General features: G+C 40.2%; 1 protein-coding gene across 3 annotated transcripts in view; it reads left to right on the top strand.

Moving 5' to 3' along the window:
• The window catches only part of LOC101108113 (dedicator of cytokinesis protein 11), a 211,353-nt gene that overhangs the window by 98,400 nt on the left and 100,787 nt on the right, over nucleotides 1–12,166 (top strand). For all 3 annotated transcript variants that reach the window (XM_027963225.2, XM_027963224.2, XM_042242184.2), the window contains exons 17-21: nucleotides 2,832–3,016; nucleotides 3,108–3,173; nucleotides 4,957–5,049; nucleotides 7,038–7,161; nucleotides 11,856–11,977. In XM_027963225.2, the coding sequence (XP_027819026.1) occupies nucleotides 2,832–3,016; nucleotides 3,108–3,173; nucleotides 4,957–5,049; nucleotides 7,038–7,161; nucleotides 11,856–11,977 (590 nt within the window). The remainder of the gene's footprint in view (nucleotides 1–2,831; nucleotides 3,017–3,107; nucleotides 3,174–4,956; nucleotides 5,050–7,037; nucleotides 7,162–11,855; nucleotides 11,978–12,166) is intronic.

The following is a 12,166-nucleotide window of genomic DNA, read 5'->3' as shown; positions in this document are numbered from 1 at the left end:
AGTCCCTGAAGTGCAGGTGTTTTATCTTCCTAACATTTTTCTTAAGATTTAAATGGTGTATTTGTTTCCTAGGGCTGCTGTAAGAAAGTATTACAAACAGGGTGGTTTAAAACAACAAATTCACTCTCTTGCGGTTCTAGAGGCTGGGAGTCAAAATCAAGGCGCCGGCATGGCCACGCTCCCTCTCAGGGCACTGAGGAAGAACCTCTTCTCCTAGCTTCTAGAAGCTGGTGGCTAGCCTGGGCGTCCTTCGGCTTATAGATGCATCCTTCTGGTCCCTGCCTCTGTCCTCATGGTCTTCTACTAAGAGCGCCAGTCATTGGATTTAAGGCCCGCCTTAATCTATTATATGGGCTTCCCTGGAGGCTCAGACGGTAAAGTGTCTGCCTCCAATGCGGGAGACCCGTGTTCAATCCCTGGATCGGGAAGAGCTCCTGGAGAAGGAAGTGGCAACCCACCCCAGTATCCTTGCCTGGAAAATCCCATGGACAGAGAAGCCTGGTAGGCTATAGTCCATGGGGTCGCAAAGAGTCAGACACGACTGAGCGACTTCACTTTAATCTATTATGATCTCATCTTAACTAATTACATCTGCTAAGGCCCTATTTCCAAATAAGGTCACATTCTGAGTTTCCAGTGGACATGAATTTTGGTGGGACACTATTCAACCCAGGATACATGGTGAATAGTTAGAGATTAGGAAGTAAATTAAGTTGATTTTTATCAGATGCTGTTTCATGTATAATATATGATGTGAGTGTGTTCCAGTCAGTTTCTGCTCCTTTTGCCTTGGCTGAATTTCATCAGTGAAGGGATCCAAAAGGAGAATTTCATTTCTTGTTTAAAGACAAGAATCTATGATCCCAGGAGAAAAATGGACAGAAGACAGAAAAGACAATTTGCAGGAAATAAAATGACTGGTAAATAATTGGAAAACATCTAGTCTCAGTAATTATGCCAGTAACACAAATGCAAATATTTCAGCATTGTGGTGTTTTTGTTCATCTATCAAATTTGCAAAAAATAAATTGTAACTCTCTAATGCCGGCTTAGTTTTGGCCAGGCACTGTCACCCATCTCAAGTAGGAGTACAGTTTGGCAAGAGACATCCATGAATGTCTGTAACTAAGGCATTCTAATTCTGACATTCTATCTATCCATTTATTCACCAAATAAACATTTATTGAGTAGACTTTATTGAATACTTACTAGGTGCTTTGAAAGTATGGAGATTACAGTCTAGAAAGAGTAACAGGCATTTAAACAAGAAAGCAAATGAATAATTTCTGTCTCTGATTGGGTGGGCCACTTTCAAAAAGGGTGGCTAAGGAAGGCTCACCATGTGGCCCAGTCAGCATGAAATGGTTCGGACTGTACATCCTACTCTGAGGGTGTCACATGTAAAGATCTTGAGGTGCAGCTAGCTTGGTTTATATGGACACAAAGGGAACCAATGAGGCGCTAGTCTAGTGTGTGATGTGAACACAGGAGATAAGAAATGAAGTAGGAGAAGTAGGAAGAATCACATCATGAAGAACATTGTGAAAACCATGGTAACTCCTTAAAAAACTGAATTTCATCCCAAGTACAATGAGAAGTCACAAAAGGATTGTAAGTAGGAGAGTGGCAGTTGGCATGTTAAAACATCTAAGAGTTCAATGGATTATTTTTTCCTAAAGAAATAACTTGAAGTGTAGACAGGAGTTTATGCGTAAAGATATTTTTTGCAGTGTTGTCTATATTACAGAGGGGACTGAAAGCAACCAAAGAGTACGACACTGTCAGTGTGGTTCAGTCATGCTTCAGTTCATGTGTGGTTCAGTTCAGTTAGGGATCCTGATACCATGAAACTTTTATGCAGCTCTGCAAAATGATGTTTACAAAGAGCTCATGAAATAAGATATCAGATAAAATACCAACAACTAGAATAAAGTTCTCTATGCAGTGAGATTTTTGTGTTTGTTAGATGAGGCATACATAGGAAGAAGACTACAAGAAAATAAGCCAAAATATTAGCAGTAGTTAACTCTGGGTAGTGAAATGATCACTTTTATCTGTGGACCTTTATTCTGTTCTTCGAGATATTCTATTGTAAGTATCGCTATCATAGAAAACAAAACCCAATGAAAAATATTATGTCCTCAGATCTGACTCTCCTGCATATTTCTTCTCCATCAATATCACTCTTCAGCAAGGATCAGCAGTCTTAGAGCCCCTTTAAGTGTATGAATAACCTTTACTGCAAGTGGCTACCTCAATAACATGTGCTGCCATACTTCTCTAAGGCTTTGTGTTTTCCACATTCGGGAGGATGGAATTTATTATTGGTAACACATCAGAAGATCTGTAGTTTCAGAAGGCTGCCATTATTCCTTAAGTGAAAATTTGCACCTGTACCAAGTTAACTTTTTAAGAGGGACTAGCCATGAGCTAATTGGCATAAATTTACTGTTACTTCCCTGATACCAATAAAAAATTGCAGTGAAAAGCTAAATTGCAGTCGCAGGAGGAAAAATGTAATGGATTTCTTTGCAGAGTTTAAATTTGTCAAAATTATGACGTGTTATATTTGGAAAATCACTCTACGTTGAGAATGAAATAGCAATCCGCATCTGGTTTGAAGGATTTCACTAAAATCAGCATCAGGCTACTTATTCCTACTTGTTCTTCTGGGCTCTTGAAGTGGCTGTATGAGTTTTTGTCAATCACTAAGAATTCTGTTTGTTAAACCGCTCTTTGAGAACACAATCCAGGTATATATATATATTTTATAAATGCAGGAATGTGTTAACAATTGTTGCATCTTTGCCTGTTTATTTTTTCTGCTGTAGATTGTATTACTTCTTCATATGTGCCTCTGAAGCCCTTTGAAAAGAATTGTCAAAATATTACTGTGGAAGTTGAAGAGTTTGTTCCAGAAATGACGAAATATTGTTACCCATTTACCATTTACAAAAACCATCTATATGTATATCCCTTGCAATTAAAATACGATAGCCAAAAAACATTTGCCAAGGTAAACAGGGTAAACTATACATTTTGGGGTGTTACACTTGTTTATAATCTTCTCGTTTTGTGACTCATTTTGAATGATGAATCATTTTTAGGCAAGGAACATTGCGGTCTGTGTGGAATTCCGGGATTCGGATGAAAGTGATGCTAGCGCTCTAAAGGTTTGTTTGTGATATTGATAAGCATGCATTTTTCATAGAGACAGACGTTTTGGTACTAGGTAGTTTCATATGCTAAGTTTCATGTGCTTAAATGTCAAGAAAATGTAGTAAAGTGACAAATGTAAGATTGCCTTTTCTACTCTTAAACATTACTGGTAAGATTGAGTTAAATATTAAGAAATGACACAATGTGTTAGGAACGTATATATAGCTTTAAAAAAAGGGTAAGCTGCATATGCCAGAATTTTTGCCTTTGCTCCACTTGGATTTTGCCTTGCTTCAATGCCCAATCACAAGGTCATTTTCTTCTGACAGCTTATAGTGGTACCATCAGGGGAGTTTAACTCCTTTCTCCTTGAAACCTGAACAGGCTTCAAGCTGACAGTAGCACAGCATGACTGCTTTGATCTGAGATATGACTTCGAGTCTGTGGCTGGCCAAATGGTGCCTCCAAACTTGAATGAGTGATCTAGGAAAAGCATCTCAGTATCTGATATTGTGATCCTTAAAATACCTGTCAGTTCACGGTGCCCTTACAGTTTCACTCTTTATAGCCACCTTTTACTTTTAGCTCTTTAGCCCAGGAATCAGAGTCCTGAAAGAGAAGTCTGAACATCTAGCCAGCACAAAGTGTTTATCTGGCTCCCTACGTCTCTAGCTTGAGCCTAAATCAGACAGATGGATAGCGAGTCTTCCTCTTAAACCACCTAGGAAAAGAGGCTGGAATATCCCCAATTAAGTCATTTAATGTATAATAGCTCTTATCTTTGAGAAGAGATTTTTTTCACAGAGAAACCTAAGTTAATTTAAGGATTAGCTGGCTAAAATGAGGTGTAGGTTCTCTGATTCTTCTTCAGTGGAGCTGAGAATAGTTTTTTTTTCATCCCCGTGCACTATCCTTTTGTATACTCAAAGACTCTTAGGTTACCTCTCTGCAGTTCCTGCAAATTGCCTTCATAACCATATTTCAGGGGAGCAGGCGAGTGTCAGTTTCATTTCTTAGCTGGCCTGGAGGCTGGCTCTAAGTACCCGAGTGAGGCCATTAGTAGCCTGGCTCATTGACTCCATATTCATCCTTGAACGTATTAAGCCTATGGAAGTGAAAAACTCACACTAGAAATGAAATCGGATCTTTCCATGGAACCCGAGAAAGCCTTCCATTCATTTTACTGGTGTAGCAGCAAGCTGGTGACTCTGAAAGTGTGGCTCATAAAGTGAGAAAACAGTAAGCCCGTCTGTGGCCTAATGGCCATTCATTTTCTAATTCCTTGAGGCTAGGAATGGATCTGCTGTTGGTTCTGTTAAAACTCCTCACCTGGCCCACGCACAATGAGCATTCAGCACATGTTGCTGACCGACCAAGGAGGAGCTTCTCATATTAATAAGTGCAAATAGCATGAGAGAAGTAAGCTTGCCAGGCCTGGCTGGAGAGTGTTTCCCTTCCAAGTGATTAGAAGTGTTCAGCCACTTCCTGTCAGCTAGGTTGAAATTGTATTTCTTTGGTGGCAGGAAATTCAGCAGCATCCATGGAGCCAAGTTAGGCGATGTCTGGGGGTGTCTGGAGTGACTGGAAATGATTTGGAATTTACAGGCTCATGGTGAGAGCTGGGTGGGCTTGGCCATGACCCTGTGCTCACAGATGCCCATAACTGTATGTGGTTCCTGGTGGGCTGCCGTCTATGGGGTCGCATAGAGTCAGACACGACTGAAGCGACTTAGCAGCAGCAGCATCCTGTTTAAAGAGCAGCATGGAGAGTGGTGACTCTGTTTCCTTCTTTTGCAGTGTATCTATGGAAAACCTGCAGGGTCTGTCTTTACCACAAACGCTTATGCTGTTGTTTCGCATCACAACCAAAATCCAGAGTTCTATGATGAGGTAAAATACGTTATTTTCTTCTTGAGAAAACGCTGTGGTGGTTGTTTCTTTTCTGTTTAAATCATTTCCAATCTTGCATCTGCACCTTCAATCCCTGAATGGTTAGTCACATGAAAATAGAAAATGTCACATCAGAACTAAGGGCCACTGCCTGCTTGGTGCCCTTTGGTGACAGTGGAGGCAGGGCCCACAAATGGAAGAGGCTCTGATGTGAGATAACGTAGGAAACAGACAGCAGACTGGAACAGGACTTCTAGCCCACACTTGGACATCAGCTGGCTCCATGACCTTGAGCAAGTCACTTCCCCTCCCCGAGTCTCTAATTTCCAGAGTTTAAAATAAGACATTTGGAAGGGGTTTTCTGAAGGCCCTCCTAGCTCTTACCTCCTGTGGTCCTGCATGGGAGGGTGCAGCCTGTCTGTAAGTGAAATGCTCTGAGAGACACAGTGGTGTGGCTGGGCCCCCAGAATCCCATCGGCTGCCCCAAATGCCTCAGTGCAATATAGACAGAGGCTATCTCCTGGCCTCTGAGTGCCTGTCCTCAGTCAGGTTGCCTGATTCTGTCCCTGGCTCTCTTTCTTCCCAATTCTCTGTCTCTGCGTGTCAGTGTCCTTCTCAGTGTCTCTGTCAAAACCTCTTCGAGCCTGTACATAGACGGCTTATGTAAATCCACAGGCTGCCCTTGATAGCCGTGTGTCTCCATGGAACCCGGGTGTATATCCCAGGCCAAGAGCTCTGCTATTTCTGCTTCTCAGGCTCTACATGTCCATCCCTGGCTTGGTTAGAAACCATCCCCCTACCCTGCTGTCCCTGGTTCCCCAGGCCCAGCTGCTGTAGTATGGAGGCCTGAAACCCCAGCCTGGAACTTGCTCATTCCTGCTCAGTCCAGTGCCCCAGCCTTTGCAGGGAATGTGTTTTTGCCACCCAGGGAGGGAGTGTGTCCATATTTATGTGCAGCAGAGCATTAGATACCTACCCAGATGGTCTGGATGCTGTGAATAGGCATATTCTGTGGTGAAATATACCTACAACAGAAATTAGTTATCACACCAAAGCCATGTCTTGTGTGAATGATAATTAGGCCAGATGTCCCATCACCAAGCTGTTTAATATATTCTTCTCTATAACCAGTGCCAGTCACTAGAGAAAGCTTGTTCATGTAGTAAGTAATCCATGTTAGGAAGCCAGAAATGGACTTTTCAAACATTTGTTATGTATTAACCAGGAAAGTGAGCGTGAGCATGTATGTTTGCGTGGGTTCCTGGGCAGGTCCACGCATGTGCATTAAATCAATTAAATCTGTGATCTGTCTCCCACATCCTTCCCAGGAGACATTACAAACATTCACTTGGGTTCTGATTGGCAAATTACTTGAGGTGCTTGTATTAAAGTATTAATCTTTAGCATGAAATTCATGTGTCATGATGATACTTTTTATTTATTCAAGAGTAAAGCTATGTTTTTCCTCTAAAGAAATTTATACAACTGTAATTTGTGGATTCCATAATACCTCAGTGACTTTTTGCTCATTTATTTGTAAAGGCTTTTTTTTTTTTTTTTCCAGGCAGAGGAGGGAAATGATTTTGAAAAAAAAAAAAAAAGGGCAGGTTTTCAAATTCAGTGCACATTGTAGATGGATTGGATTCACTGACTCCAGTTGAGTTTCATGGTATCTCTGGGCTTTAAGGATGTGGTTTTGATCCAGTGTTTCAGAAAATCCTTCTGCAAAGTTGAATCCAGGAGAATCTACAACTCTCCAGGAAGAGTAATAAATCAGCCCTCACAACCCAAGAGAATATTATTGTCAAACTGAAACTGACCAGAAAGGCAATTGGAATATATTTAAATGATATCTATTATTTGACCACTTGACCTGTGATTTAGAAAATTATGTCATTGGAAAAGTATGATGAAACAAAGCTAAAGGTCTGACAGTCCCACTTGACGATGAAAACAAAATGCTCTGTATAATTTTGCTTTCATTTCAGATAAAAATTGAGCTTCCCATTCACCTTCATCAAAAACATCATTTGCTTTTCACTTTTTATCACGTAAGTTGTGAAATTAACACAAAGGGAACAACCAAAAAGCAGGACACAGTTGAAACTCCAGGTATGTGTGTTCTTTATTGGAGAATAGTTGATTTACAATGTTGTGTTTGAGGTGTACAGCAACTTGATTCACTTGTACATATATATGCATCTATTATTTTTTGGATTTTCTTTCCATATGGCTTAAGACAAAGTGTTGAGTAGAATTGCCTGTGCTGTCCAGAAGTCCTTGTTTATAATCCTTTCTATATTTATCTATATTTATATCTATGTCTAATCTATCTATAAGTGTGTACCTTTTAAAATTAAAAAAAATTTACAGTATAATTGCTTTACAATGTTGGGTTAATTTCTGCTGTACAACAGTGTAAATCAGCTATAGGTATACATATATCCATGCATTCTTTAAATCTCTCTCTCTAGAGCTATTCGAAATGGAGTTGTCTTAGGATATAACCTCTTTTCATTGAGCTACAGACCACTTCCCCTTATCAAAAAGTGCATTTCTGAGTTAAAATTTCCGTGCTAAAATATGAATTACATGTTTATTTTATCATCATTTCTACTCAGCATCATGTCCAAATGCTTGCCAGTGTGCTTAGACTACTGTAGGCAACATAAAGTAATATTGCTCTTCTCAGAAAGAAACCCATATTGTGATGCTATATTTTTGTTATTTCTTTTGTGTGGAATGGTCCAGCAAGCAGAATCTTCCAGCTCTACTCATTGAGAAGAGGGAAGTAAGCCCAGAGCCATGGGCATTTTTGAACCCAAGGGAGATTGGAATTCTAGGGAGAAGAGGATAGATTTAACAAACTTGAATAAGCATTGATAGTGAAGCCCCAGTTGTGGTCTCATTCCTCAAGGCTTTAGATAGACCAATGGGAAGCATCCTTGGGAGAATATCACAGGTCCTATGGACATGGCCCATGCCACATCCACTATGTCAGTGTCAGTATGCTTTGGGATTCAAATCCAAGTTAGCCTGTGCCAATCTTTTTCTATCTTTCCTTTTTTTAAAAAACATTTTTAGTGGAATTTAGTTGCTTTACAATGTTACATTAGTTTCTATTGTACAGCAAAGTGAATCCGCTATATGTATACATATATCCCCTCTTTGTCATCACAGAGCATTGAATAGAGATTCCTGTGATATATAGTCTATTTTCATTAGTTAATCTATTTTATACAAGGTAGTGTGTATATATATATATATATATATATATATATATATATGTCAATCCCAATCTTCCAATTCTTCCCACCACCCCCTCCCACCCTTGGTGTCCATTTGTTCGTTCTGTACATCTGTGTCTCTATTTCTGCTTTGCAAATAGATTCATCTATACCATTTTTCTATATTCCACACATATGCATTAATATGTGATATTTGTTTTTCTCTTTTGACTTAGTTCCCTCTGTATGACAGCCTCTAGGTCCGTCCATGTCTCTGCAAATGGCACAGCTTTGTTCCTTTTTATGGCTGAGTAATATTCCATCGTATATATGTCTCACATCTTCTTTATCCTTTCCTCTGTTGATGGGCATTCAGGCTGCTTCTGTGGCGTCAGCCTGGACCCATCTTAAATTTGTTCATTCACTTGGCAAATATGTCTGCATATCTATTATCTACTAGATATTGTAGTAGGTAATATGGAGAAGACAGTGGAGCATCGAACATAGATCTCATCTTCAGTGAGCACATGGTCCAGTGGGGGAAACAAGATCTATGTAGACATTTATAACACAAGATAGAAAGTAGTAGTTACCAATAAAATGGTGTTGTGTGATATCAGAGAAGAGCAAGTTATTCTCTGATATCACATAAAATTATTCAGTTCAACTGGTGGAAGGACAAGTGGCTGGGAGTCAGGGAAGGCTTCCAGGAGGTGATGGTGTTTGGGTGAGGCATTACAGGGTGGCATAGAGTTTGATAATGCAGTCAAGGAATAGCCAGTATAGAGGCAGAGTATTGAGGGGTCTGGACAGGGAACCCCAAATAGTTCCATGCACTGAAGCACAGGAAACTGGGGAGGGAAGCATAGGATGGCAGATTGAAAAGGAAGAGTCAGATGGTGGAAGGCCCTGAATACCAGGTTGTGGGTTTGATTTTGTTCTGTTACCAATAGGAAATACTGAAGGGTTATTAACACCAGTAGGAGCTGTTTTGCAGGAAATCCAATCAGGCAGCAATATAATGGGTGAGGTGAGGTGGAGCAGGAAGAAGGAAGGAAGGAAATACCAGTTAGGGGGCTATTTCAAGAGTTCAGGAGAGGAAGGGGACCACAGTGGGGCTGTAATGGTGGGTGGGTGGGGGCAGGTGGTGAGGGTGGAGAAAAAGACAATTGCAGAGGAATATACTGGGCCTGGCAAGTGATGGGCCTCTAGAGAGATGATTCAAAGTTAGCACTGAAGTTTCAAAACTGGAAAGCAGATATTGCCGAGTAGCGGAGTTATGACTAGGGATGGTGGGTTTTGACTAATGTTGGGTTTGCAGTGTTAGTGACACATCTGAGTGATGCCCAGCAGGCAGCAGTACTGAATATTAGGAGAGTCCCTTTGTGGATAGTGTGGTCATGTTCTAGAGCCCCATAGAAATTGCTGTTCATTTAGGGTAGTGACCTTGCAGGTTGAGAAGAAATCTAGCAGAATAATGAGACAGTGAGGTACATGACAGTGTACCTCCTGAGGAAACAAACAACAACTGTTGCCTTATCCAGATCCTAGACAGAAGTGGGCAAGATGCTCAGTAGAGCATGAGGTGGTTATTTTCTTGCTACTCATCAGTTTTTAAAATATATATATTGAAGTTTTTTTGAAGTATTATTGATTTATAATGGTTCAGATGTACAGCAAAGTGACTCAGTTATGCATACATATGTATATATACACACATAGCCATTCTTTTTCAGATTCTTTTCCATTGTAGGTTATTACAGGGTATTGGACATAGTTTCCTGTACTGTATACAGCAGGTAAAAATCTATTTTATATAGAGTAGTGTATATCTGTTAATCCCAAACTCCTCCCCAGCACTCATTACTTTTAACTGTCCATCCTTTAAGTGGTTTCATACTTTTGATGTAGATGGTGTGTGCTTGACCTTGTACCTTTATAGCTTCCAAGCATTCTAGATGAGTTTTGACTAAGAGACACACTTGGCCCATGCTCTGATTGATTTGCAGTCAAAAAATATTGCCCACGAAATTCCATAGAGATAGAAAGTAGATCAGTGGCTGTCCACGACTTGAAGAAGAGGAAATAGAATGTGACTTCTGAGGGGTATGGAGTTCCTTTTGGGGGTGATAAAAAAGTTCTGGAATTAGGTAGTGGCAGTAGATGTAGCTTTGTGACTATACCAAGAACCATTGAATGGTATACTTTAAATAGATTAATTGTAAGGCATCTGAATTATATGTCAATAAAAATTTATGTAAGGAAAAAATAACCCTGAAAAACAAGAAATATCTTTTCCTGCTTTCTGGACTGGAAACCTTTTGTCATTTGTCTGATTTTCAGTTTAACTACTTTGACAGAGTCCTTTTGAATGGTTCTTCTGCTCATGTTACTTTCCTTTGCTTTTTCTAAAAGAAAAGCCCTGGGTAAAGCATTTCTGAAACTGTACTAGTGAAGATGCCCTGCAGGCGTGTTTTGGCGTCTGAGAAAGCCATTCAGTCTATTTGGAGAATGCAACATATCAGTCTCTTTAAGAATTAAAGCTTTGCCAAATTAGACACGTTCTAACCAGATTTGTGTTGACTTCTGTGTTCACACTGTAAACACACGCACACATGCGTGCGCGTGCGCACACACCCACACCCACACACTCACACAAAGAACTTTAAAGCATCAGAAAGCAGTGGCTTTCAAAAGTACTCTCGAGCCAACACCCTCCCTCATATGCCAGAACTCAGTTCAGAGCAATCCTTTTTACAGCTAAGTTATAAACACTTGAAGTCCAGAGTAATCTCTATAATGGAAATACTGACACTGCTTGACTTGAGCAACACAGACGGCTCTGGATTTTTTAGCTTAGAACATGATGAGTTTTCTAATAAGAAGCCAAGAGGCTCTTTGGGGTAGAACTGTTAAGAAATGTAGAGACTGGGGAGGAAAATCTCTCAGTGATTCCACTTGTAAGTACTGTGCTGTGGCTGTATTCTCTTGCTACCTCTCTTCCTTCTGTAATCAGGAAAACTGCCCAACCAAATACTGCTGTGTATAAATATAGAACGTAACCCTGACTTGTGACCTTCATTTTCCATAGTCCTTTACTTACCCTAGGGTTGCTGGAAGAAATTTTGCAACGTGGTGATTGCTGTCTGATTATAGTCTCAGATATGAGACTGTAAGGGTGGACAAGAGACATCTGAATCTTTTAAAAAATAAGTACCAAAATGCTCCCCTAGTATGTCAAGATAATGAAATGGATTCACTTTAAAAGCTGTCAATGTTCTGGTATATCAGCTCACTTTGGTCTTTCAATCACTGTTCTATAGAAGATCTGGGTGTTATTGTTCCCATTGTTATAGTCAAGGAGGTAGCGTGAATAACCTGTTAGTGGCCAGGCTAGGATTAGGAAGCCATCCAAACTAATCCCCCCCCAACCCAGTGCTTGGATGCCTAACACCTGGACTCTCACATACAAACCCCTGGCAGCATCACCAGCCCTACCCTGCTCCCCAGTGACCAGACATTTGTGTAGCTAATTGCATCTGTGATTTCATTTCTCATGGCTGATTATTGTCTTGGCAGTTGGCTTTGCCTGGGTACCTTTACTGAAGGATGGTAGAATCATCACATTGGAGCAGCAGCTGCCAGTTTCCGCCAATCTTCCCCCAGGCTACATGAGTCTGAATGATGCAGAATCCAGAAGGGTAGGAAAATCTCTGTATTTGTTGAAGAAATCATGAAATGTTATTTTTGCCTTCTTTTAAAAAATGTTATTGAAGTATAGTTGATTTAGTGTCATGTTAATTTCTGCTGTACAGCAAAGTGATTCAGTTTTCCATATATGATGAAATGTTTAAAAAATAGAATACTGTTGGTGTATTGTATGGTTTAGT

The sequence above is a fragment of the Ovis aries genome, chromosome X, assembly GCF_016772045.2.
Source record: "Ovis aries strain OAR_USU_Benz2616 breed Rambouillet chromosome X, ARS-UI_Ramb_v3.0, whole genome shotgun sequence".
Lineage (NCBI taxonomy): Eukaryota > Metazoa > Chordata > Mammalia > Artiodactyla > Bovidae > Ovis > Ovis aries.
Note: the sequence above shows the minus strand (reverse complement) of the source record. Positions and strands in the feature narration are given on the sequence as shown.